Source organism: Notolepis coatsorum, assembly GCF_963971535.1.
Source record: "Notolepis coatsorum genome assembly, chromosome: 20".
Lineage (NCBI taxonomy): Eukaryota > Metazoa > Chordata > Actinopteri > Aulopiformes > Paralepididae > Notolepis > Notolepis coatsorum.
The window spans coordinates 31,282,138-31,309,175 of record NC_140184.1 but is presented as its reverse complement, the minus strand read 5'-3'; the positions used below and the strand labels follow the sequence as shown (position 1 = coordinate 31,309,175).

Sequence of the window (27,038 nt, the reverse complement as noted above, 5' to 3'; positions counted from 1 at the left end):
CACACACAATGGGGGACCCTGATGTAAACAAGACAAACGTCTTTCTCTGGTCTGCATCCCCTTAACAATTGTGTGTATTGAGCCGTACTGTATTGTACCCATTCTGCAATCTGTTAAATAAAGTTTTCATTCATTCACACACACTGTTTCAACTCACCACCCCTGCATCATATTGTAGTCTAGTCTGTCTTCAAACTTCCACTCCTCTCGAAACTTGTTTATTTGAATATCAACATTATCTGTCCATCCTCAGTTTACTATAATATACTCCTGTCCTGAGTCCTGACTAGTGACTTCATCGTCTTTCCAAACGCACGCACGCACGCACACACACAGGGAAGGGGAGAGAGTGCCCCCCCATTTCCCTTTCCCCAGTCCACACTGTCTGCTGGCTCTGCCTCTGATCAGGATTAGCTTGTTAGCTTGCTAACGTTGTAGTGATTGTAATGGTACATAAACGTTAATTTCGGGCGATGTGCGCATAAAGGAATGGCGACGGTGCAAATGCATGTAGATGCATTTGACCCGTTGCGAGAAAAAAAAAACACCACGGACTTATTTCGGGACGTGTAGGCGCACTGCTGTGTTAACGCAGCAGTGCGAGTGCGCACCAACCGACCAACGCGCTGCTCTGCTTGCAGAAGCGCGGATATGACTCGTCGAGTTGTCACAAGAGTTTTTTCAAAATAAGAGTATCATATGCACCTGAACGTTGCTAGCTTTCGGAGCCTAGCTGGAGCTGCGAGTGGGCAGAAATGAGACCCGCTACAGGATTTTCAAAATAAGAGTATCTATATGAACCGAATCCCTATCGCACCAGTGCTATTGAAGTAAATCCATCCATCGCACAGACCGCTGTTGCTGTAGCACGTGCAATATATATGTCGCACTGTACACCCCTGGACTAGGGCAACGGTGACTATCATGAAGAGGGGGGAAAAGATTACCGAAATTGACCCAGTTTTAGCGTTTTTATCAAACATTTTGTCGACCAAACCACAACCTCCATGCACATGCATATTTTAATCCATGGTTTCATAGCGTGCGTCACGTGTGTCATCTTAATGATGACGTCACACTGGGTACAGGGCAGCAGGGGCTCTGAGACTCACAGGCAGACGGCAGGAAGCAGAGGAGCTAGTCTCTGTTTCACCTAACACTATTGCTCCGTGATCATAGCCATTCATCTCTAAAGCGAACCACTATTTGTAAAAGCCACAACCACGTTACCATATTTGTAATAATGTAAATCATTGTGTCGTTGTACATATTGTGTATATAACGTTAGTAGCTAGCTAAGTTAGCTAACATAGCTTAGCTTAGCTTGGTAGCCAGAATTCTCAAAACTCATAACAATACCCGATTTAAAATGGTTCTCTCCTCTTTGTATACCTTTGTCCTCACAAGTATTCTGCCAGGGAACTTATGGACACGACAATAAGGTGTTTGAGCTTGTAACGTTAGTTAGCTCATAGCTATCGTGACTGATGCACCGAGTGGGGCTGCCTCTATTCGAATCCCAACCGGTTCATGCTTATCAACATGCCGTGACGCATAGCTTGCTAGCCGGCATGAATGCCCGATTTAAAATGGTTCTCTCCTCTTTGTATACCTTGGTCCTCACAAGTATTCTGCCAAGGAACTTATGGACACGACAATAGTAGTAGTTATAAGGTGTTTGAGCTTGTAACGTTAGTTAGCTCATAGCTATCGTGACTGATGCACCGAGTGGGGCTAAAATCGTATCAACATGCCGGGACGTTTAGCTTGCTAGCCGGCATGATGTGTGTGCAGTGCTTTGCCCCACAGGTCTGAGAAGAGGACCTGCACATTTGACTCGTTCCCCAAACTGTTTTGCATGGCCCGATTTAAAATGGTTCACGACAGTAGACATAATGCTAACGTTAGCAGGAGCCATATAGCCATATAACCAGCCCAGTAGTACTATGACACGGACGGGCATAAGGCATATGTTGCCGTGCTAGCGTCTGATAAGCTTTTTTGATTTGCGCGTGCATGTTATTCGTGCGTGGACCTTTTTAACCCTTTCTGAGTGGTATTTCCGGCGTCAAATGGAAAAAAATAAATAATGAAATTAGATACCAATGATGTAAACTACCCATAATTGAAGAGTAGGGTTTAACCTGCAAGTTGGGCTTTAAGGTTAGAGTTTGTCTTAGAGCAGGGCGATATCGTGTGACGGCAAGTTCTTTCGCCGGTTAAGCTTAGGCACTCTTTCGAAGTTGGTTAAGGTTAGAGTGTGGATTGTAGGCGTTAGGTAGTTTGCTGCTGGTCGAGGCGGAAATGGGTGCGTCACGCGATTGGGCGCACATGTCACATGACCAGAAACGTCAGTGGCCAATCAGATCGCACCAGAAACGACAGAAATCAGATTTGCAAAACGCGAACGTGGAAGCAAACATGCGTTGGGTTAAGAATAGACGTGCAATAGCGACTCCTACTGGTTGGTTGGGCGCCTGTTCATCAGGGAGAGGAACTGGGGGAGATAGCGTAAAAACCTCTGTGCGTGGTATGCTCTCCCAGTGAAACTTCTAGCTGTGAGGTGAAAAGAAGCTGCCGCCGGTAGTCTACACACTCCCTAGACTGACAGTAGGGCAGCGCAAACACCAGGAAGAGACTCAATTGGGGATATGGGAGTAAAAAATTTAAATAAAAATAAAAACGTTTAAATTATAATAAAAAAGATCTGTGTATTCCAGTACATCCGTTTGTGTACAACTCACACACCACATATACATGCACTCACTCACATACCTCAGCACCAAATCCCCCCACAACTCACCCCTCTCTCTCACGGACTCCTGCATGTCTGTAATAAAAGCCTGGATGCTACGACATGTCCTCAAACTCTACAGTGACTGAACTCCTCCTCATGCGTGCGTGCATGCGTGCGTGCGTGCGTGTGTGTGTATCTGTCTGTCTGTCTGTCTGTCTGTCTTTCTGTCTGAAAGGATCCTCGGCCTGACCTGGGAAGATCGAGTCCCGCACACAGACATCCTCAACAACACCAACTCAATCTGTATGGCCGCAGCTGTGGCCAAAAAACATCTTCGTTGGATAGGGCACACCATACGTATGCCTGACCACCACCTGCCCCGCCAAGTCCTCTATGGCCAACTGAGAGGAGCAAAGCGGGCTGCTGGAGGCCAAAAGAGACGCTTTAAGGACTACACCAGGGACCTCCTAAAGTGTGCAAACATCACACAGCTTGAAACTCTGGCACTCGACAGATCAGCCTGGCACGTCACTTGTGCCACTGCAGTTTCCCAAATACACCAAACGAACCAAGACCGAAGATCTGAGAGGCGCACGCAACGACACCAGCGGGCGGCTGGCATCCCCCAGGTATCTGGCTTCCCTTGCGCCATCTGTGGACGGGTGTGCGGTTCAAGGATCGGACTCTACGCCCATCCCTGGAGCAAGCGTCATCATCGAACACGATGGACAGCTAAGAGAGTGTCTCTGTCTGTCTGTCTGTCTGTCATCTCCTCCCGTCTTGACTGCAACTCACTCCTCTGTGGCATCGGTGCTATATAGCTTCATCAATATACTCCAACTGGTCCAGAATGCTTCTGCCTGACTTCTAACATCTCCCCTGAAGGCCCCTCCCCATATTCATCCATGTGTGTTTGTGTTATGCTCGTCTGTTGTTTGTCTCCACCACCCCTTAAAGCGATTTTGAGTTCTAGCACTAGCACTACATACATTTAATTTATTGTTATTATTGTTATTATTATGATACACACATACTATAAACAAGGACTGCAAACTCAGGCCTTGTCCAGACGAAAACTATTTTGATCTTTTTCGTTTTCATTTAAAAAAAGGTTTCCGTAAAAACGAAAACGTCTCAAGAAATAAGTGCGTGCCCCAAATTTACAAAATAAATGTCTTTCCTGTTTTAGACGTCGCTCTTTTATTTTGAAAACCCCCGACCGGAAGTGTTGTCGTTGTTTTCGTTAACGTGAGCTAACTTAACGTTAGTTTTCAAAGGAGTGGAGAGAGAGACAGAGACCGCGGCTCAAACTACCTGTGGTGTATTAAAGTAATTGATTGATGTTTAACTTGTCCCTGTGTCCAAAACGTTGTCCGTATTTAACGTCACCTCAGGTTACCACTGTCTATTGTATTTAGTTGGTTAGCTATTTAGCTAATGTTGATAGCATTTTGAATAGCATCAATGCTAGCTGGCTGGCTACAGCTTTATTTACTAAATTATGGAGGCTTTTTAATCGTCAAGGTAAGAGAGAATTTGTCATGATCAACTGAAGGCATATGCTATGGAACAATATGTGCTTGGCTACTACTTGGGTTTTCAGAAAAAGGCCAGCTATGTGACGCTAATCTCTAGCTAGTATCGTGTATTGCATCACAGTAGCCTCCCGATCAAGCTCAATAGCTTGAAGTGGGCTATCGCGTCATCGGTTCAGGAAAATACTCGTATCGCTTGTAAAGACGGTGATGCAAGGGGGGCGTCTTCAGAATTGCGCACTCTGAGAGCCAGTTTCAGAAAATAGTGTCTTCAGGCTCCCAGAACGCATTTCCGTGTGGATGAAAGGTGCATACGATCAAATACTTTGCCTGATACGAACTAAAATCGGTTTCGTCTGGACATGGCCTCAACCCACCCAACCTCGGATGTATATATTTTTTTATTATCTCTTTTTCTTACACTGTACTGTATATTTGTATGTCTTGTATGTCATAAATGTCCTGATGAATTGAAAATGGGGGACACCGATGTAAACAAGACGAAAGTATTTTTCTGGTCTGCATCCTCTTAGCAGTTGTTTGTATTGAGCCGTACTGTACTAGGGGTGGACGGTATTGTCTAAAATTTATATCACGGTATAATTTGAAGCATAGACGGTAACGCATAGCTGTCAACATTGGGATTTGAAAATACGTGCAGGTTTTAGCCACGCCCCTTCTCCTGGCCCCGCCCCCTCAGCCCGCCCCTCCCACCCGGCCCCGCCCCCTCCCAATGGAGCTGCCTCGTCGCTGCCATCTGCTGGTCAAAACCGGTATTATTTTGTTTTCCTACTGTGTAGAGTGTAAATGCTATAAAAATACAGTAAATTACCTTTTATCAAAATAACCATTAAATAAAGGTTGTAATCTGTAAATGCATTTGATTTTACTGTAATTTGACAGTATTTGGAAACCATAGATGCCAGACATTTAGTTTTCTTGCAGCTTTTTTTCTTACAGTCTACAGTCAGTGAATCCTAAATCTCCACTAGGCAACCACTTATCACTCAGTCCAACAAGGACTGGGTGAACTAGTTGCTACATTAAATTAATCAGATACCTGGTTGAAAGTGAAATGCTGTGAATATCCCTGCATTAAGTGTAAGACAAATTCAGTATAAATTCAGTTTTAGTAGTAGCATTAACATGTTCATATTTATTGAAATCTTACAATTCATACATAAATGTTATGAATTGAAAATGGGGGAAGAAGTCCTCTGGTCTGCATCCCCTTAACAATTGTGTATTGCACATCACTGTAGGCTACATATTAATACGACAACTCAAGAAGAATCAAGAGGTTTATTTGTCACATAGTGAAATGCAGGTGGTCACGCCCGCATTGATTGTGCAAAATGCAAAAAAATATAGGTAACAGGATATGCATGATAAAAAAATACATGCCATGTTCCTGAAAAAGCTATAAAAAATACCTATGGTCATTAATTTAGCAGTGGGAAATGGGAATATCATTTTTGGAACAGTGTGTGTGTCTATTATGTCTGTGTAGTATGTCTGTATTGAGCCGTACTGTATTGTACCCATTCTGCAATCTGTTAAATAAAGTTTTCATTCATTCTACAGAGAAAAATGAGATAGAAAAAAAGCCAATGCGATTTTGTGTTTTTCCTCAATATCTCTGCAATGCCTGCGAGTTACCAGTAACTGTATTTGTCGGTATATATCACGGTATCAGTGTTTCTGTTAGAATAATTTTTTTTGCCTGATAGGCAGGCTATATAAAGAATGACATCCTCAAGGCATGTAGATTTATAATATTTTAACTTAAAACTAGGCTACTTTTGCGTATAAAGTCATTATATTCCAAATAAAATAAGTCCCGAGTCGAGACTCCGTGCTGCTCCCATTGCAAACAGCGGGGCTGGATTTTGCTAGAAGCATATGTAGCTGCAGAGCCGCAGAGCCAGTGGCTCTTTCAGGTCGTTCAGCCGTTTGGTGGGGGGGCGCTGTTGAGCGGCCTGTGACCAGACCTGAAAGAGCCACTGGCTCTGCGGCTCTGCAGCTGCATGCTATTTCGCAAATCCACTGCTGCAGCCGTCCTCCCGTCGTTATCATAACACTACACACATATCATAATGTTTACAGCAAACTGTAGTTGATCACCAGGTATGTTTTATTAACGTAGAATAATTCATATAAGAAAAATGATAGGTAAGATCTCTTACCTTTCTCCACTGGTTAAAAATGCCAGGAACTGAAATTGAAACTTGCTGTGCGCCGCGGTGATATGTGTTTATTATGAAATGACAATTGCGCGAAGCCTCCTAAATAACTTTTTCCAGTTTGCACATATCTATTATCTATGACTAATTCAATCTATTTTTAGGGGCAAATGCGATTGAAATAGTCGCGCTGTGGTTACATGACGTCATTGCTATTTTAGAGCTGCCCTACCGGTTACACGGTATAGTCAAAATCCATACCGTAGAGCAAATTCATACCGTATACCGTTTATACCGTCCACCCCTATACTGTACCCATTCTGCAATCTGTTAATAAAGTTTTCAATCAATCAATCAATTGAAGTATGTTAGGCACTTTTCAATGTATGTTGTTCTGTAGGAGCAGTAGCTGAGCCATATGGCTTTGTTCCTGTATATGTTTACTAGACGAGGAGTTATGACATTGTTTAGAGAGTGTCAGAACAACCCTGTGGGGATGAAGTTAGGTTGATGCTCTGTTTCTATGCATAATGATGTCATCTATATGGGATCATTTACGTGCCTCAGAAATCATATGTATGTGTATGAATTAGGGGTGTAACGGTACACAGAAGCCACGGTTCGGTACGTACCTCGGTATTGGGGTCACAGTTCGGTACGAGTTCGGTACAACAGAAGAAATGGTTTTTATTATTAATATAATTTTTAAATGTTTTATTAATTTATATTATATTTATGATAATTGTTATAATTATTATTATTATTAAATAGAATAATTTTCTATAGGCTTGCCGTGGTAGTCAGTGATACTGGTAACATTCTGTGTTCAGGCATCCACTTGCCTACTGCCCCTTTAACAACTTATCCTTGCTAAGTTTCAGTTTCACTTCTAGAGAGAATTTAACTTCACGACGAGACTGAATACTAGAGAACAGATGACATATTACAACAATGGCAGAGGATTATTTGGATTTAAACACAGTAGAGCTCAGATGATCTGTCCGAAAAGTATGTTTATTTTTTTTTATTTGATGAGCTGTGCCTGTGAGTCCGGCGGGGGAGAATGTTGATGTGTTTGTTGACGCGCGTGTGTGTGTCGGCGACGCGCGTGTGTTTCTTTCCATTGGTTTCATTTGGTTAACGTTATTGGGCGAACAAGAAAACGAAAGAAAATTGTAATGACCCTGCAGCTGTTCCAATGTAAATGTGCCTTTCTCCGTGCACTTTCGCCGCTCTGAAGTCTGACTCGGTGTGCCCGGCCACGCGTGCTGTTCTCGCACACGGAGCTCGTGAGTGCCTGCATGTGCGACTTGCGTGTGTGCGCTGTGGGGCGTATTCGTCGTATGGCAGCACGTACCGCACCGTGACGGCCATACCGTAAATTCACGGGACGAATACACGTACCGTTACACCGCTAGTATGAATGCGTATGTACATGCTTGCTTTTATTCTTGATTGCTGAGAAACCTATTGGGGGAGCTCTGGCTACAGAGTGGTCCTCTCTCTCTCTTCTTTGGATTAAATTGCTGATAACGATATTATTTTATTCTAAGCAGAAAGATGATTTATGCAATACTAATATGTGTGTTAGGGAATTGAGGTAGAGGTGGTGGTAGGACCTAGGGATGGGCATGAGTAATCGATTCGTAGCTATGAAAAAAGAAAAAAAAATTATAAATGTTTATGAAAAAATAAAAGATAAATAAAAAAAAATCTTTTACATATCTTTTCACATGTATGTGTAAGATTATAACTGTTTGTTGGTTTCCTTAAACATATGTACATGAATGAACAAAAATAAGTTAAAAAAATTTAAATAAAAAATAAATCAAATTATCTTTTTTTTTTATGTTAAAAAAACTACTATCAATCGAGTATAGCATGCGATCAATCGATCTGGATTTTTCTTTAATATGCCCATCCCTAGAAGAACCAAGTAGCAGACAGGACAAAGTGGATAGTGATTCAAAGGCTTTAATTCAAAGTAAGGCACCATAAACAAAAATACTAGAACAAACTAACTTCAAACACGAAAACAAAAACCTCTCAGTAAAAACTGGAAGTGGGGAAAACTTAACACGGGGAAACACTTACTAACATGAGGAACCGGAGACCAGGATCAAATAGCACAGAGGACAGGCAAGACAGAACTAATATACACAGGGTAATTGACAAACGGGACACAGGAGGGACTACAATGGGGGGGATTACAATGAGAGTGACCTGGGATGGGAAACAGACTGACAGACGAGAGTAAACTAGACTAGACAGTAAGACTAACACACTAGAAACAAAACACTATACACTAAGACTAAACAGATAACACAATACAAGGGACTAAGAAACCTAAAACAGACAGGGGAACACGAAGGGCAAGAGGCACACTGGGAGACACAGTAAGAAGGGGAGAACACAGAGGAAGATAGAAACTTTAACTCATTGGGCGCCATTCACGAGAAAAGTCGGGTTAACTCGCCATCGCTTGAGCGCCAATCACGAGAAAAGTCGGGTTTTAATCGTTATTTCTTTTATTCGCTATTGCCATTCATAATTCATCTGGGCAGCCTGTGCAAACTGTTCTGAATGTGTCTGAGCTGGCAGACGGTCAATACCGCCCTCTAACGCCTTTGGCCGCTATTGCACTACATTTGAAATTATGTAGTTTGTTTTCTGGGCCGAGCTGAGCCATGCGGGCAGGGTTTAAATACTCCGGCAGGACAGGCGCTTACAACGATGCATCAACTAGCCCCCCCCCCTCCCCCTCGTTCATATGCAATGCCGGACAACGTGGGACTAGGGCTGGGCGATATGGCCTCTAACATATCGCTCCCCCCTCTGATAGAACAGTCCACATTCATTCGAGCGTCATCTCGCGTCGTCCAGACTCCATGGGCACTCTGCGCATGTCCATGCGGAATAGGTGCTTTAAAATGGGCTTTTTCTCTGCCGATTTAGTTCTGATCGATTAGTTATGGGTCACGCCGTGTTCAGGAGAGCGAGGCGCATAAACGTCTATTCGATCATGTCTCTAGCACCCCCACAGCCGTATCGGCAACCACTTACATCACGGCTCTCGTCCACATTCATTCATTTGACCCCCCCGCAATCTCCTCCCTGATTTCAGAATCCCGGAAGTGTTACGGTGGTCTATAGACTACGCAGATAGGGACATGGTCTTTAATCGCACGATAGACTACAAGTACCAGGTACTGTATATAGCGTGACCCAGATTCACTCCACACGCAAATCTTTTTTTTCACTCAGGCTATCGGTGATCGCAGTAAGTTCATTCATTGCCGACAGATTCTTTCATAGCACCACGACATTGTATCGCACTGTACAGCCTTGGTTGTAGGCTAATGTTTTTAAAAAAATGTATCCAATTCGTATGGATTAATTTAGGAGTGAAATGCGAATGAAGGGTTGAAATCACAACTCGCAACGTTGCTCCCAAATAATATTTCCAACTCGCAACGGCCAAATTAAGGGGCAATTTGCGACGAGATCATCGCACTGTACAGCCCTGTATCGACGGGTGTATTAGATCCATAGCTATAATATTTCATATCGTTTTATCACTCGCAGGTTTGGCTTTCTCCCCATTGAACAAAGCGATGGCATTCTACCCAGAAGGTAAACAACGACCCCTAGTGCTGAATGAGTTAAAGATATCATACACCAGTGCACAAGTGAGGGTAGTCCAAGGGTAGGTGAGGGGAATTGTCCAAGAGAAGGCAGGGGAAGAGGACCATGAATAAGTGGAGGATGTGAGGGAATTTGTCCATGAGAAGGCAGGGGGGGCGGGGTAGTCCATGCATAGGTGGGGGGAAGTGAGGTGGAGGGATAAGTCCAGGAATAAGAGGGGGGAAGAGGGCAGGACCAGGAACATAACAATGAGTCTCAGAATATTTGCAATAGCTGCTACCTTTCGCGATAGGCCACTTCCATTGCCACGCCCCCTTTTAGCAAATTGTCATGAAAACAGTGAAAACACACACACACTACACCTCCATGTCCAATTTCAGCCTCCTAGGGCGAAACCTGTGGCCACTAGAGGGTGGGGGATATTTTGTGGATGAACTGTCCACTGATCTGTCGTAGCAACAAAAAAATATATATATATCATATTGATAGTAAAGCCTAGTTAAGTCTTTTGAAAAGAGAACAAGACGCAAATTCATAGAGGTTGATCAGTCCAATTTCTTCTTGGAATATATTTTTCCATTCTATGGAAATGATACGGATACATTCAAATGCATTATGCATGAAACACTCATCAAAACCGAGGCCACATCCTTTCCTAAAAACACTGATTAAATGCATTTGTAATGTATGTGAGCCACTATGATCCATAATGAACACAGAGGCACAGTTCTCTATGACAGATAATGATAAGAGGAGGAGAGTTAGACAAATATTAGCATCACCATGGTAATAAAAGCTAGCTTGTGGAGCAGAGACTGTAGATTAGTCTGTTTAATAAGTCTAGCATGGATAAAGCACAGGTCAGCTAACAGATTAGATTCAGCACAGGGCAGACAGGTCTTCAAAGAGACAGAGCTACAGACTGTCCAGGAAGGAGGGAGAGAGGGGAGGGGTGCATAGTGATAAGAACGAGAAGGAGGGAGAGAGGAGGGAGGAGGGCGAGGAGGAGACAGACAAGAGATGATGGGGGAGGGGATGTTTGGAGAGTTAGCAATAAAAGGGAGAGAGAGAGAGAGAGAGAGAGAGAGAGAGAGAGAGAGAGAGAGAGAGAGAGAGAGAGAGAGAGAGAGAGAGATAATGATATGAGCAAGCGAGTGGGGGAGGGGAGCCAGAGAAAATGAGTGAGAGAGTGAGTGAGTGAGTGAGTGAGTGAGTGAGTGAGTGAGTGAGTGAGTGAGTGAGTGAGTGAGTGAGTGAGTGAGTGAGTGAGTGAGTGAGTGAGTGAGTGAGTGAGTGAGTGAGAGAAAGAGAGAGAGAGGAACAGAGGCTAGGCAACAACCAGACCACTGATAATGAGAAAAAAGGAGGGGGCAAAGGGAGGGAGACACACAGAGAGATAGTGAGAGAGAGAGAGAGAGAGAGAGAGAGAGAGAGAGAAAGATAGAGTGAGTGAGTGAGTGAGTGAGTGAGTGAGTGAGTGAGTGAGTGAGTGAGTGAGTGAGTGAGTGAGCGAATGAGTGAGTGAGTGAGCGAATGAGTGAGTGAGTGAGTGAGTGAGTGAGTGAGTGAGTGAGTGAGTGAGTGAGTGAGTGAGTGAGTGAGAGAGAGAGAGAGAGAGAAAGAGAGAGAGAGATAGGGAAAGATAGAGTGAGTGAGCGAATGAGTGAGTGAGTGAGTGAGTGAGTGAGTGAGTGAGTGAGTGAGTGAGTGAGTGAGTGAGTGAGTGAGTGAGTGAGTGAGTGAGTGAGAGAGAGAGCCAGAGCAGAGAAAGAGAGAGGGAGAATGCATGAGCGGGAGCCAGATAGAGGGAGCAAGAGAAAGAGATAGGGAGAGATAGTTAGTGAGTGAGTGAGTGAGTGAGTGAGTGAGTGAGTGAGTGAGTGAGTGAGTGAGTGAGCAAGCAAGTGAGTGAGAGAGAGCCAGAGCAGAGAAAGAGAGAGGGAGAATGCATGAGCGGGAGCCAGATAGAGGGAGTGAGAGAAAGAGATAGGGAGAGATAGTTAGTGAGTGAGTGAGTGAGTGAGTGAGTGAGTGAGTGAGTGAGTGAGTGGGTGAGTGAGTGAGTGAGTGAGTGAGTGAGTGAGTGAGTGAGTGAGTGAGTGAGTGAGTGAGTGAGCAAGCGAGTGAGAGAGAGATAGGGAAAGATAGAGTGAGTGAGTGAGTGAGTGAGTGAGTGGGTGAGTGAGTGAGTGAGTGAGTGAGTGAGTGAGTGAGTGAGTGAGTGAGTGAGTGAGTGAGTGAGTGAGTGAGTGAGTGAGTGAGTGAGTGAGTGAGTGAGTGAGTGAGTGAGTGAGTGAGTGAGTGAGTGAGCGAGCGAGCAAGCAAGTGAGTGAGAGAGAGCCAGAGCAGAGAAAGAGAGAGGGAGAATGCATGAGCGGGAGCCAGATAGAGGGAGCGAGAGAAAGAGATAGGGAGAGATAGTTAGTGAGTGAGTGAGTGAGTGAGTGAGTGAGTGAGTGAGTGAGTGAGTGAGTGAGTGAGTGAGTGAGTGAGTGAGTGAGTGAGTGAGTGAGTGAGTGAGTGAGCGAGCGAGCAAGCAAGTGAGTGAGAGAGAGCCAGAGCAGAGAAAGAGAGAGGGAGAATGCATGAGCGGGAGCCAGATAGAGGGAGCGAGAGAAAGAGATAGGGAGAGATAGTTAGTGAGTGAGTGAGTGAGTGAGTGAGTGAGTGAAGGCCTCTACATGCTACAGCAACTTCAAAGCAACTTCAACACAACATCAGCGCGATTTCAGCGCGGTTGTTGTTTAGGGTCTTGTAGACTGTGTTGCGAGGAATCTGCGTACATGTCTCCAAAATCTAACCTAAACAACCGTTGCGTTGATATTGCGTAGCAGTGATTGGTTGGTTAGCGAATGGGGGCGGGGCTGTCATAGAATAATATAGGTATCGCAGAGAATACCATCCGCCATTGTTGTAGCCAGCCAGCGTTGATGCTAAATAATTAGCGTCACATAGCTGGCCTTTTTCTGAAAACCCAAGCACATATTGTTCCATAGCATACGCCTTCAGTTGATCATGACAAATCCTCTCTTACCTTGACGATAAAAAAGCCTCCATAATTTAGTAAATAAAGCTGTAGCCAGCCAGCTAGCATTGGTGCTATACAAAATGCTATCCACATTAGCTGCATAGCTAACCAACTAAATACAATGGTATCCTGAGGTAACTTTAACGTTAAATACAACGTTTGCTAGTCGAAATGACTGGACACACACAGGGACAAGTTAAACATCAATCAATTAATTTATTCCAATAGGTAGTTTGAGCTGCATGTGAGCCGGTCTTTCTCTCCTCTCCATTGGAAACGAATGAACTAATGAAGTTACGTTAAAAAGCAAAGAACCGGCTGACAAAGGTTAAGCTGCTAGCAACAGACACTATAATACTTCCGGTCGGGGAATTTCAAAATAAAAGAGCGACGACTAAAAGCGCCGGAAATACGTTTATTTTGTACATAATCTAACGTTAACACGAACCTAAACTAACTTTAGATTAGTTTAGGTTCGTGTAACGTTAGATATTGTAAAAAATAAACGTATTTACGGTGCTTTTAGACTCGCTCTTTTATTTTGAAACCCCCCGCCCGGAAGTAAAAAATTATGCTTATTTTTCTGCTTTTATCAATGGGTTGGTTGAGAAGGGAAGCGTCATCTATCTAGGGAACCTAGCTACATACGGGGTACAATGTTACATAGGCTGCGCGTTGATTTTGCAGAAGCATAAAGGTAGAGTGTCTGCAACACCGTTGCTTTGTCGATGTTGTGTCGAAGTTGCTTTGAATTTGCTGTAGCATGCAGAGGCCTTGAGTGAGTGAGTGAGTGAGTGAGTGAGTGAGTGAGTGAGTGAGTGAGTGAGTGAGTGAGTGAGTGAGTGAGTGAGTGAGTGAGTGAGTGAGTGAGTGAGTGAGTGAGTGAGTGAGCGAGCGAGCGAGCGAGTGAGTGAGAGCCAGAGCAGAGAAAGAGCGGGAGAGTGCAGTTCTCTATGACAGATAATGATAAGAGGAGGAGAGTTAGACAAATATTAGCATCACCATGGTAATAAAAGCTAGCTTGTGGAGCAGAGACTGTAGATTAGTCTGTTTAATAAGTCTAGCATGGATAAAGCACAGGTCAGCTAACAGATTAGATTCAGCACAGGGCAGACAGGTCTTCAAAGAGACAGAGCTACAGACTGTCCAGGAAGGAGGGAGAGAGAGGAGGGGTGCATAGTGATAAGAACGAGAAGGAGGGAGAGAGGAGGGAGGAGGGCGAGGAGGAGACAGACAAGAGATGATGGGGGAGGGGATGTTTGGAGAGTTAGCAATAAAAGGGAGAGAGAGAGAGAGAGAGAGAGAGAGAGAGAGAGAGAGAGAGAGAGAGAGAGAGAGAGAGAGAGAGAGAGAGAGAGAGAGAGAGAGAGAGATAATGATATGAGCAAGCAAGTGGGGGAGGGGAGCCAGAGAAAATGAGTGAGAGAGTGAGTGAGTGAGTGAGTGAGTGAGTGAGTGAGTGAGTGAGTGAGTGAGTGAGTGAGTGAGTGAGTGAGTGAGTGAGTGAGTGAGTGAGTGAGAGAAAGAGAGAGAGAGGAACAGAGGCTAGGCAACAACCAGACCACTGATAATGAGAAAAAAGGAGGGGGCAAAGGGAGGGAGACACACAGAGAGATAGTGAGAGAGAGAGAGAGAGAGAGAGAGAGAGAGAGAGAGAGAGAGAGAGAGAGAGAGAGAGAGAGAGAAAGATAGAGTGAGTGAGTGAGCGAATGAGTGAGTGAGTGAGTGAGTGAGTGAGTGAGTGAGTGAGTGAGTGAGTGAGTGAGTGAGTGAGTGAGTGAGTGAAAGAGAGAGAGAGATAGGGAAAGATAGTGAGTGAGCGAATGAGTGAGTGAGTGAGTGAGTGAGTGAGTGAGTGAGTGAGTGAGTGAGTGAGTGAGTGAGTGAGTGAGTGAGTGAGTGAGTGAGTGAGTGAGTGAGAGAGAGAGCCAGAGCAGAGAAAGAGAGAGGGAGAATGCATGAGCGGGAGCCAGATAGAGGGAGCAAGAGAAAGAGATAGGGAGAGATAGTTAGTGAGTGAGTGAGTGAGTGAGTGAGTGAGTGAGTGAGTGAGTGAGTGAGTGAGTGAGTGAGTGAGCAAGCAAGTGAGTGAGAGAGAGCCAGAGCAGAGAAAGAGAGAGGGAGAATGCATGAGCGGGAGCCAGATAGAGGGAGTGAGAGAAAGAGATAGGGAGAGATAGTTAGTGAGTGAGTGAGTGAGTGAGTGAGTGAGTGAGTGAGTGGGTGGGTGAGTGAGTGAGTGAGTGAGTGAGTGAGTGAGTGAGTGAGTGAGTGAGTGAGTGAGTGAGTGAGTGAGTGAGTGAGTGAGTGAGTGAGTGAGCAAGCGAGTGAGAGAGAGATAGGGAAAGATAGAGTGAGTGAGTGAGTGGGTGAGTGGGTGAGTGAGTGAGTGAGTGAGTGAGTGAGTGAGTGAGTGAGTGAGTGAGTGAGTGAGTGAGTGAGTGAGTGAGTGAGTGAGTGAGCGAGTGAGTGAGTGAGTGAGTGAGCGAGCGAGCAAGCAAGTGAGTGAGAGAGAGCCAGAGCAGAGAAAGAGAGAGGGAGAATGCATGAGCGGGAGCCAGATAGAGGGAGCGAGAGAAAGAGATAGGGAGAGATAGTTAGTGAGTGAGTGAGTGAGTGAGTGAGTGAGTGAGTGAGTGAGTGAGTGAGTGAGTGAGTGAGTGAGTGAGTGAGTGAGTGAGTGAGTGAGTGAGTGAGTGAGTGAGTGAGTGAGTGAGTGAGTGAGTGAGCGAGCGAGCGAGCGAGCGAGAGCCAGAGCAGAGAAAGAGCGGGAGAGTGCATGAGCGAGAGCCAGAGCAGAGGGGGAGAGAGTGTGTGAGAGGGAGCCAGATAGAGGGAGAGAGAGTGTGTGAGAGAGTGAGAGAAAGCCAGAGAGAGAGAGAGAGAGAGAGAGAGAGAGAGAGAGAGAGAGAGAGAGAGAGAGGGGGGGGAGGGGGAGCTGAACACAAGCGAGCGTGTGAGTGAGTGATTGAGCGAGGGAGCAAGCAATAATCAGAGAGACAAAATTCAAACAGTGAGTAAGCAAGTAAGAAATAAAGGAGGGCGGGTAAAAGAGTATAATGAAGGAGGAGGAGGAGATCCTTTGAGCAAGGCGGTAGGGCCCAGGGCTAAATCCTGCCCTCTCTCATATTCTGTGATTCCACAGAGTGATAGCATATACTATAGCATAGAAGATATACTAGGAAGGGGAGGGAACATCCAGGGACTGGCCTCACGATTCCATTCACTTACAATCATTAGGACTACAATTCTATTACCAAGTGATTCTTGATGCACGATCAATCTATTGTGATTTTAATTGTTTTTACACCAGTTCACTGCATGATACCTCTAGATATTGTTGTTACACTTATGACTTATGAGGCAATAGAATTTACTTGCTGTAATGCCAGGATCAGACTGCACCATATTTGTGTTTTTCACGATAGGACAGGTGATATAGTGAAAAACACCTTTGAAACCAATATTAGCAGACAAACTCATTCTCCTTCTATGACGGGAGAGCACCCTGTGCTCCCCTTCACTGGTCAAAGTCAAGGAACATGCAGTAGGAGTCGTCACACTAGAAGAGAAAAGGCAACAGAAATTCTGACATGTATAGACTTTTCCTCAGGTGCGGTGGGGCATCCTAACATGACCTGCCAGATGGTCTGTTACACAGAACCATCTGGGGTGTCGTCCTTTGAAACGGTTTGGAATAGGGCCGGCACTTTAAATAAAATACTTGGCAGGTGATTGGATCAACCATCTGCCTATCACTGCTATGGAGTAAAGCCTTCAGTGCCGTATCTTGCTATAACTGATGCTATAGCAGCATCTATGCTAACCTCTTCAAGGTCCACCATTGTTGTTTTCTAAACAAACTCTGCACGACAACACCCATCTGATTACAGTCACTTCTCGCTGTTGTCGCACTTAAACCACGGCAGTAGCTGTCAGTAGTTCCTAAAAGGACAAAGATTGGTCCACTCCAAACCACTGTGATTCAGGCACAAAAGCATAACTTTGAGCCTGACAAAATGTTTTCTCACGTGATCTCGCAAAGTAGGGCATCCCAGACACCACATCACTGTTCTTTGAGCATGTCACACTACACAAGATGTCCATTCGTCGCTCTCGACATTCAAATTCGGTCACAGCGCTGGAAAATTGTTGGCCACAACTAAATTCCGTGAAAATCAGGCTGCATTTCTGCATTTACCCTGAGAGATAAGCAAAAAGATCACATGGAACTATAAATGCTCGTACCCTTGCAACCACCAAAGAGAAACAACCTACGTGGACGTGTATTACAGTCTCTAAATAACATTTCCGACATGGGTCAGTGCTGTGTACTCTGATGTCCTACCATGTGTATGAGTACTGTACTATGTACTATGAGTACTACAGTATGTACTATGATACTCTGATTTATTTGCCATATGCAACAAGTACAATGGAATTCTTACTCTCCATTTGCTCCATAGGAATAAAAAGCAACAATTAACAGAATAAAAAAAGGCTAAAGCAGGTATTTATATACAATAAACTGTCAAATGAGAATCTGATGTCGTACCATGTATGTCAATATGTACTATGAGACTATGTGATGTTGTAACATGTATGTCAGTATGTACTATGACACTCTGTGATGTCGTACCATGTGTGTCAATACTATGTACGATGTCGATGAGTACTATGTACTATGTACCTAAATTGTACCTCATCCCATTTCTGCTTTGCACTATATAGTATTGTACATTAGTACACTGCATAGTATTGTATATTATATGGTAACTCAGTTACGTCTATTCTGCATCGAACATTGTACATATGTCTATACTGAACACTGTTACCTCATTTTCTACTTCTAATTTACATGCTATACTATGTTATTTGATACTATCTTGTCTAGCACAGTCTCTGGAGCGTAACAGTAAGAAGCATTTTGTATGAAAGTATTCTGTACTTCTGTATGACAACTATTAAAGAAACTTGAAACTTGAGACTCTGTGATGTTGTATGTGTGTCAGTACTATGTACTGTGAGACTCTGTGATGTTGTATGTGTGTCAGTACTATGTACTGTGAGACTCTGTGATGTTGTATTATGTGTGTCAGTACTATGACTCTGATGTCATACCAAAGTAAGAAAAGAGAGTGTGAATTACAATTAATCAAGTGTCACTATCCTCCATTATTATTCCATCCATTCCTCAAAGCCACGGCAGCACATTATTCATTAGTAGCCCATGTAGCCTCATACACTGAGCTCTCTCTCTCCCTCCCTTTCATTATTTCTATCTATCTTAATGGACTCCCCTCTCCCTCTATCTCTCCCCCCTCTCTATCTCTATCTCACACACACTCTCCCTCCCTTTCTTTCTTTATATATCTCTCGCTCTCTCTCCATCGACCCCCCTCCATCTCTGTCTCTCTCTCTCTGAGAATAAAAATGTGATGCATAATTTATATGAAAGTACATTAGGTCTGTGGTTTGTTTTGCATGTGTGTGCATGTGAGTGTGCGAGTGTGCATGCGAGTGTGTAAATGAGTGTGTAAGTGAGTGTGTAAGTGAGTATGTAAGTGTGCATGTGAGTGTGCATGCAAGTCTGTAAGTGTGCATGTGAGTGTGAGTGTGCATGTGAGTGTGCATGTGAGTATATGTGTATGTGTGAGTATGCATGTGAGTGTGCATGCGAGTGTGCGTGTGAGTGTGCATGTGAGTGTGTGTGCATGTGGGTGTGCATGTGAGTGTGCATGTGTATGTGCACATGATGAGAGGGTGTATTTTGCAGCACAGGTGCTGTACAGTATGTGCCTGTATGATTTCATCACTTTGCAATGCATGCAAATTCTTACAGAGGCTAGGATAGGAGAGAGAGATACTGTAGAGAGAGAGAGGGAAAGAGAGTGAACAAGCAAGCAAGAGAGAGAGATAGAGAGAACAAGCAAGCAAGATAGAGAGAGAGAGGGTGGACAAGCAAGCAAGAGAGAGATATGAACAAGCAAGCAAGAGAGAGAGAAAAAGAGAGAGAGAGAGTGAGAGTGAGAGAGAACATGAGATGGAGAGTGAGTGAGAAAGATGGTGGGCTGACAGAGCTGCAGGCTCTGTGTTTGTACATGCATCCGGAGGCAAATTAATCACAAGACGGCCTTGTACGCCATTAAAATGCTAATGTAGGGAAATGTACATTTCCATATATTTGCAATAAACTTCTTGCGGCCCAAGGATTTTTATCGCACACATTGCAGTTGGGCGTCAGATACATACCTAATATAACAAAAAATCTGACAAGTCATTGTAGACAAGAAATGTTGCTTAAATTCTGAACACAGAATACAAAATGAAGAATGTGAGAATGTTGGTTATTAATGAGATTTGTCTAAGGCATTTCCTTGTATTAAAAAGTTGTTGGTTTGGAGCAACTATGTTTTGTGCTTTTGTGAATTCACTTGCTACACCTTTTCCGTGTAACGTGGGACTGTCTGCTATCCTGTCAAACAACTCACTCGCTCTGTCCCACAACTAACACAGAAATGGTGCAACAACAGCACTCTTGGCTGCTTCATTTGACTGACGCCAGCTTTAAAACACACTCTAAACTCCATCCACCCTCGTTTAAATAGTCCCAGCTGAGGTTGATTAGCCTGGCAGTATGGTTTACATTCATTCATGTCTATGGTAGAGGTAACACCATAACCATCTATTGACATTCCCTACAAACACCCCCGTCTCTCTCTTAAACACACATGCACGCGCACGCACGCGCACACACACTCACTGTAAGCTAGATGAAGACATGAAGGATTAATTCCAGAGCAATGAGAATCTCAATATTGAAATCTCCAAGCCAAAGGTTATGAGAGTATACAATAACTTTCCCCTTTCATCTCTTAGAATGTGTGAATCTTGAGTCATCAGGTTTAGCAGGTCACTGGTTTCCTACTCCAGCCTGCGTCAGACAGGGGGACGCTCTATCACCCTGCCTTTTTGCTTTATTTATGAATTATTTAGCTATTGGAATTAAAGCAGTGGAGTGTGGGATTCGGTGTGGAGATGAAAATATTAGCATTCTCTTATATGCTGATGGTATACTTTTGCTGGCTGAATCAGAAGAGGAGCTGCGGAGAATGCTTTCTAATGCGAAGGAATGGTGTGGTAAATGGAGAATGACCATACATGAGAAGAAAACTAAAAGAATGCATGATTTCAGTAATCGACATAGTGCCATTACCAAATTTCTATTTAATTTTGGAGGGAAAAGGCTGAACTATACGAAATACCACAAATATCTAGGATTAAATATGGATGAACATGTGAGTTTTATAGAAGAGTCTAGCTGATTAATTGATTAGCTGATTAATTGGCCTATCACTAGTTGGGAGTCATGTGAAGGCCACTGGAAGACGTCAATGATAAGACTGTGGGAACAGGCTTTTAGAAATGGAACAGGTTTACTATGAAAGTATTTGAATGGGACATTCTAACAATTGGAGCCTGGGAAAGACATGCATATTAACTGTGTCTACGTTTAGCATGTGATAATGTGTTTACAGACTAAAGGTCACTTTTTGTTTGAACCTGGTAGAATGGTGGGATCCAGAATAAACTAAAATTACGATTATTTTGTGAAATTAAATGTGACTTTGGTTCCGATGAAGTATGTGTTGTCTCTATATCCCAAAGAAGAAAGGGTCACTATACGCCCAATGTAGGTCAGGTTTACTTCCTATCCATATTGAAACATATGTTGGTACAAATCGGGAGAGAAAGTGGCTCAGGAGGTAATCCAGAGGTTCCTGGTTTGATTCCGCTGGAGGAGCGGGTGTGTGAATGTGTGAGTGAATGGGTAAAATGTGAGGAACAAATTGTAAAAGCTTTGGATAAAAGCGCTATATAAATACACCATTTACCATTTTACAAATGAAGAGGACCGACTAAGATGTGCACATTTTATGAAATTGAAAATTTGATTAATTTGTCCTGCACTCTCCATTTATCACAATGGACAATATTTAGTAAGTTTAAAGGATAAGGCCAGTGTCATTGTATTTTGTCAACACAGCCTACGAAAAGACCAAAACCAACAATGCATTGCTTCTGCTTACAAGTACAGTATGATCCAACTAGCAAGAAAACACCAGATTATAGCTCATATCCAGAAGTCAGTAGAAGTCACACAGCCATACTGTTTGTTTTGGTCAGTATAATTCATCATTGTGATGAACATGGGCATTGTAGCTTTCCCCAGGATTACTTTATTATACTGACCAAAACAAACAATGGGGCTCTGTGACTTGTTCTTTGGACAACAATGGAGATCTATGATTATATGAGATATAATCTTCTGTTGGCTGGATGAACCCTTCTTGTAAGTAGAAAAAATACATTGTTGGTTTTGGTCTTTTCATAGGCTGTGTTGACAGCAAGAAAAACAATTAAATGACACCAGCCTTATCCTTCAAGGATTAGATACACAAAAGATGGCATGACTTTTTGAAAATGAAATCTTACTGATGGCTGATTATATAGAAAAGGCTTAGACCAAAAGAAGGACAGCATTATAGAGATGAGTTGTCTCTTTTTCCTTTTCTTTTGTCCTAGTAATATTTTTTTTATTTTTTTTGGTTTTGGGAATGTCAGTGTGTATGAGTGTGAGTGTGAGTGTGAGTGTGTGTGTGTGTGTGTGTGTGTGTGTGTGTGTGTGTGTGTGTGTGTGGCCCTCGTGTGTGTAAAAGTGCCAAAGCAAACAGATGAATGAATGTATGAAAGTGCATGTAATGTGATACTGGAATGTGAAGGATGAAATGTGTTTATGATGGTTTATAATCTATTCAATAGGATCAGGAGTCTTGACATGGAGAAGGTGCTACTGTAGGCCTGGGCCTTGTAGCGCTCCATGTGGGATCCCTGCTAACAGATTATCAATATGTAAACCATGTGGTACGAGTAGGACACAAAATAAATGTGTTCACTCACTCACTCACTCACTCACTCACTCACTCACTCACTCACTCACTCACTCACTCACTCACTCACTCACTCACCTAGACTGGTGGGCTTGATGAGCTCGTCCAGCATGTCATAGAAGGGCAGCCTTTGCAACTTGATGTCTGGGTGGACCGGGTGCAGTGTGGACGAGGTGGTCAGGTGGTGCGTAAGACCGCTGAGCTCGTGCTTCCCGGGGCTCAGCAACGACATGGGTAACAAGGCAGCCGGCGACGGCGCTCCTCCGTGACCGGTGTGGCCCTCGTACGCCAGTTGGGTGAGGCCGGTGGTCAGTGCGACGCCGCCTCCTCCGGCCACCCCTCCCGAGGCCGGGTGGTGCGGTCCGGGCAGGGCCATTTCTGAGGGAGAGACCATCTTGGCGGGAAAGCGTCGTCGGTATAGCTCCTTGATCTTCATGTGCACCGCTGGACTGCAGCCGGCCTTCAGCAGATGTAGCGCCTTGGTCAGCAACTCGTGCTTGCGGCCATGTTTGTTGCGGCCCGCATAGCCCAGCAGAACCTGCAGCTCTGACACGCGGAGGCTCATCACCATCTGCTGTGAATCAGAAAGGGGAGGAGGAACAGGGAGGTGTGGAGGTGAGTTAGTTTAGGTGGAATAGACGTTCGCCACACGAGAGCGGGTGAAACTTGCATCTGAACGCCAGCGACTGTGCTCTTCCTGCTATTCACGTGAAGAACCTCCTGCAGCACAGTCGTTGTTTTAGATCAAATGGTAAATGGTTGCTTTTTTTATATAGCGCTTTTATCCAAAGCACTTTACAATTTGTTACTCACATTTTACCCATTCACTCACACATTCACTCACACATTCACACACCGACAGCGGAGGCAACCATGCAAGGTGCCAACCTGCTCATCTGGAGCAATTAGGGGTTAAGTCAGTGTCTTGCTCAAGGACACATCGACACACTGCCCGGGAGGAGCGGGAATCGAACCGGGAACCTCCGGATTGCGAGACAACTGCTCTACCTCCCAAGCCACTGTCGCCCTTAGATCAAGAAATAACTCCTTTATCGTTTCTTTACATAGGAAAACCTACATGTTAGGAAAACCTTGGAGCTACTGAAATACAGTGCTGTAGTCAATGCAACCTTGGTTGACTCGACTCAGCATCCCAGTAATGGCCAAGACCAAGACGATAGAGATGGTGTCTCAAGGAAGAGACTGGAATTGAGTACTAACAGCCCTGATAAAATGCAGAACAAATTAGAGGCCACTAGGGCCAGAGCGGCTAACAGTGAGTGAATTACTGGATGAGTGAGTTTGTGACATCACTGGTCATATAGATGCACAGGATCACAGTTTGTACCACCCAGAGATCACAAGTTACTGTATGAGTGACATGGAGAGATTTCAAATTACGTGTGTTATCATGATATCAGTCCAGTTGTCATGCCCATCACCAGGCTGTACGCTTAGCTAGAGCCCTTACTCATTATGACTGGATGCAAAGTATTCATTATCTGACTTCAGCCAATATCTAGGCCTGGGCTATCAAATGTTATAGCTGTAGGCCTATATAGTATAGTTTATACTGTATTATTCTTGGCACCACATCAAAGGTGCTATAGAAAACATCCAGCCACTAGATGTCGCACTAGAGCACCAGCATGTAATTTATCCAACCAGGTGCATTCAACGTGGGGGAATGGAAAGTAGGGAGGAGATACATATATGTAAACAACAACATTCATTTTGGACACACAAACAACTTTTTAATTATGAATTCATTAATCAATATATTTTTTGGAGGGGAAAGCAATACTTTCATTCCGCACCTTTCTAGAAGCTCTGTGGATGTTTTTTCATTTCCAGTCTAAAGTAGTGATGCACCGATGTGAAAATTGTGGCCGATACCGATAACCGATATTAATATTGCTATTCTGGCCGATACCGATAATTAGCCCAATGAGAATTAGCGCTTTCACGTTGCTCCAGAAGTACAGACCTGAGTGGGAAGAGGCAAACCCCTTGATAGCGTCAGGAGATTATTATAAAGCAAACTGCAAAGTATGTAGGTGTGTGTTCTGTGGCACATGGTGGACTGACTGAAATCAGACAGCATGTATCAGGAGAACAACATTCCCGAAATATAAGAACGCAAAGAAAGGACCCAAGCACAGGTTTCACAGTTCTTCATGACTGAAACATCTCCTGAGATTGATTCGGTATAGGATATTACATCTTATTTATCTGGTTGTGTTTTTAACTAGATGTCAGTATTTCTATTTACCTGCCCTGGCAGCCAGGAGCCTACATATTGGCTGCTGATGTGGGCATAGTCTAGGGCGGCTATTTCAGTTTACTAATATAGTTGATTGTTCATTAATGTTGAGTTTTTAAAGTCTAATAAATAAACATGTATTTATATTAATCAATATAATTAAATAGTGTGCCCATTTAAACTCTTATGTTGTTATGCTCATCTGGAAAACGGAATTCTTCATAATGGATTAACAGTTAATAAATACATAAATAATATAATTCATAAATACATAAATGCAAAAATACTTAAATAAATACTTAAACATAAATAAATAGTGTTCAGACAACAATATAAAAGTCATACTGTTCAATTTCATTTAATTTCAATTTTATCATCCCACTCCTCTCTCTAGGTTACTGCAGCTGAGGTGACACAGGTATACCACACGGTTAAACACAACCTCAGCTACAACAGTGCTGACTGTTTGTTTTCTATGCATTTCAGGAGTTTGGGGGGCTGGCTCCCCAAAATAATTAAATAACATAACCCTAACCCTAAAACCGAAATAAAGTCAAAAAGAAAATGGTTACAAAATCTGCCCATTTTCGCCCAAAAAATTCTCTCGCGCGCGCTTCGTGCACGCTCCATGAAAGGTCCCTTATTTCTATTAGTGAAAGGTGGCAACCCTAGCAGTGTTGTATCCAATAATAATGTGGACGAAATAAGGCAAATGATGAATCAGATGTGATGGGGTTATATACCACAAGCGCACACACTCTCATATATGCATAGCCTATATGCATGCAAACAGATGGGCTATTTGGGTTTCAATCAGCCATGTTTAGCTTCTAACACCCAAGCCCACTGTGTGTGGCTTACACATCTTGCACAGACCTCCCTCATCATTCCTCCTAATGACAGAGGAGGGAGCGGTTTTAACACACCTCCTGCAACATTCTCTCTCCCTCCCTCCCTCCCTCTCCCCCTCACACAGACATACAGAACGCAGACACAAGTGTCACACTTGGTATTGTCACTTTAGACAAATAAAAGGCTAACCGGTCAAAGATGCTGGATCGTTAGCCTACTTGATGAAAATAAATAGTGCTAAATGAGTTGTAGTCTATTGGTTTATGAAACACTGTGGTAACCTATAGGACATTATGCTATAGGTTGGACAAGTTTGTATCATGGCTGCAGTGTTTCCGGCTGACTGTATGTGTGAGCCCGGCTCACTGACACGGTGCAAGATGTTGGAAAGGACAGCGAGAGGGAGGGGAGGGAGAGAGAGGGGGAGGGGAGGGAGAGAGATTAAATTGTGAGTGGTTACACTACAGGCCTATTATTTTAGGCTGTAGTCTGCTGCAGTAGGCCTATGTTCAGCTCCAACAAATCTTCAATTCAACCTCAATTCAATCCAACTTTGATTCAATTGAACTTTGATTAAATTCTAAATCTATTATTTTGGCAATAATGTGATGTATGGCTGGGCAATGGACAAAATATTGTATCATGATATTTTTCTTAGTCGACAGTATTTCGTTTTCCAGTACATTACAACATGACTTTTGTATGTCTTTATCTTGTAATGCAATTGTCATGGTGCTATTTCAAAAGTTTTCTTTGACTTTTATTTTTTTTAATACTACTGTAAGGACCCTTTTTGATTAACTAAAGAATATTCTTTCATCTTCAATACCGGTGCCAATACCGATCTGGGATTCGATACAAATACCAAAACAATACTTTTTTTGATACCTTACTTTGCTGAGTTGTGTTATGTGTGTGTGCTGTGTGAGCCAATCTGACAATTGTTGCATTTCTGTATCCATACCTTTGCTTGGATCCATGCCTTCATATTCAATACCTCCCTGCCCAAATCTGATACAAAATATTCAATTTTTATCACAGTTCAGATCGGTTCGATTCATTTCGATAACAATTTATAAAAAGGGGCTGGTATGATGTGGCAGGACTAATTCAGCTGGAAATTAATAAATAAACTTCACACCAAGTTATTAGTTCACATTGTTATCTTGAAGAATAGGCTAAATCAAATAGCCTATGGATATATTCATTTAGATTTGATCAATTATACATTTTTAAACCCCTAATATCTATCATATGTATTATCGATCTGTGTTAGTATTGTGGACCTTTTTAAATCAAGTGAATCGTGATTCATAATTCTGAAGAATTATTATTATTAAATTAAATTATTTCTGAAATATTTGAGAATACTAAATGAAAATGAGGCCACAGTTTGAGTATGATATAAGTTACCACTGTATTAGGGCTGGGCGATATGGCCAAAAATGATATTGCGATATATTTTGGCTATATCGCGATACACGATATATATCGCGATATTTTTACATTTCCTCTAAATCACTTAAAAATGCTTGATTTAACCCTTTGATGCATACAGTCACGCCAATATGATGATTATAATAAGTCCCTGCAACATATGTTTGCATTATTAAACCATGAAGATGCTTTAAAAAATAATTGAATGAAAATGTACTAAGAGTAGTCTACTGACACACTAATAAAGAAAATTATTTACATCTAAGACAATTTATATAAAAACTCTTGGGTGCCTAAGACTTTTACACAGTACTGTGTTTTCTATCCACTTTAGCCAAACACACACACACATATATATATGTATATATATACACACCCTACTGTGAGAAAATAATAATCACACACAA

General features: G+C 43.1%; 1 protein-coding gene across 1 annotated transcript in view; it reads right to left on the bottom strand.

Annotated features, from left to right (window-relative positions):
- Nucleotides 1-27,038, bottom strand: part of LOC311247214 (E3 SUMO-protein ligase PIAS1-like) — a 213,862-nt gene that overhangs the window by 127,127 nt on the left and 59,697 nt on the right. The window contains exon 2 of the mRNA XM_084337551.1: nt 22,158-22,653. Coding sequence (XP_084193677.1) covers nt 22,158-22,650 — 493 coding nt within the window. The 5' untranslated portion in view covers nt 22,651-22,653. The remainder of the gene's footprint in view (nt 1-22,157; nt 22,654-27,038) is intronic.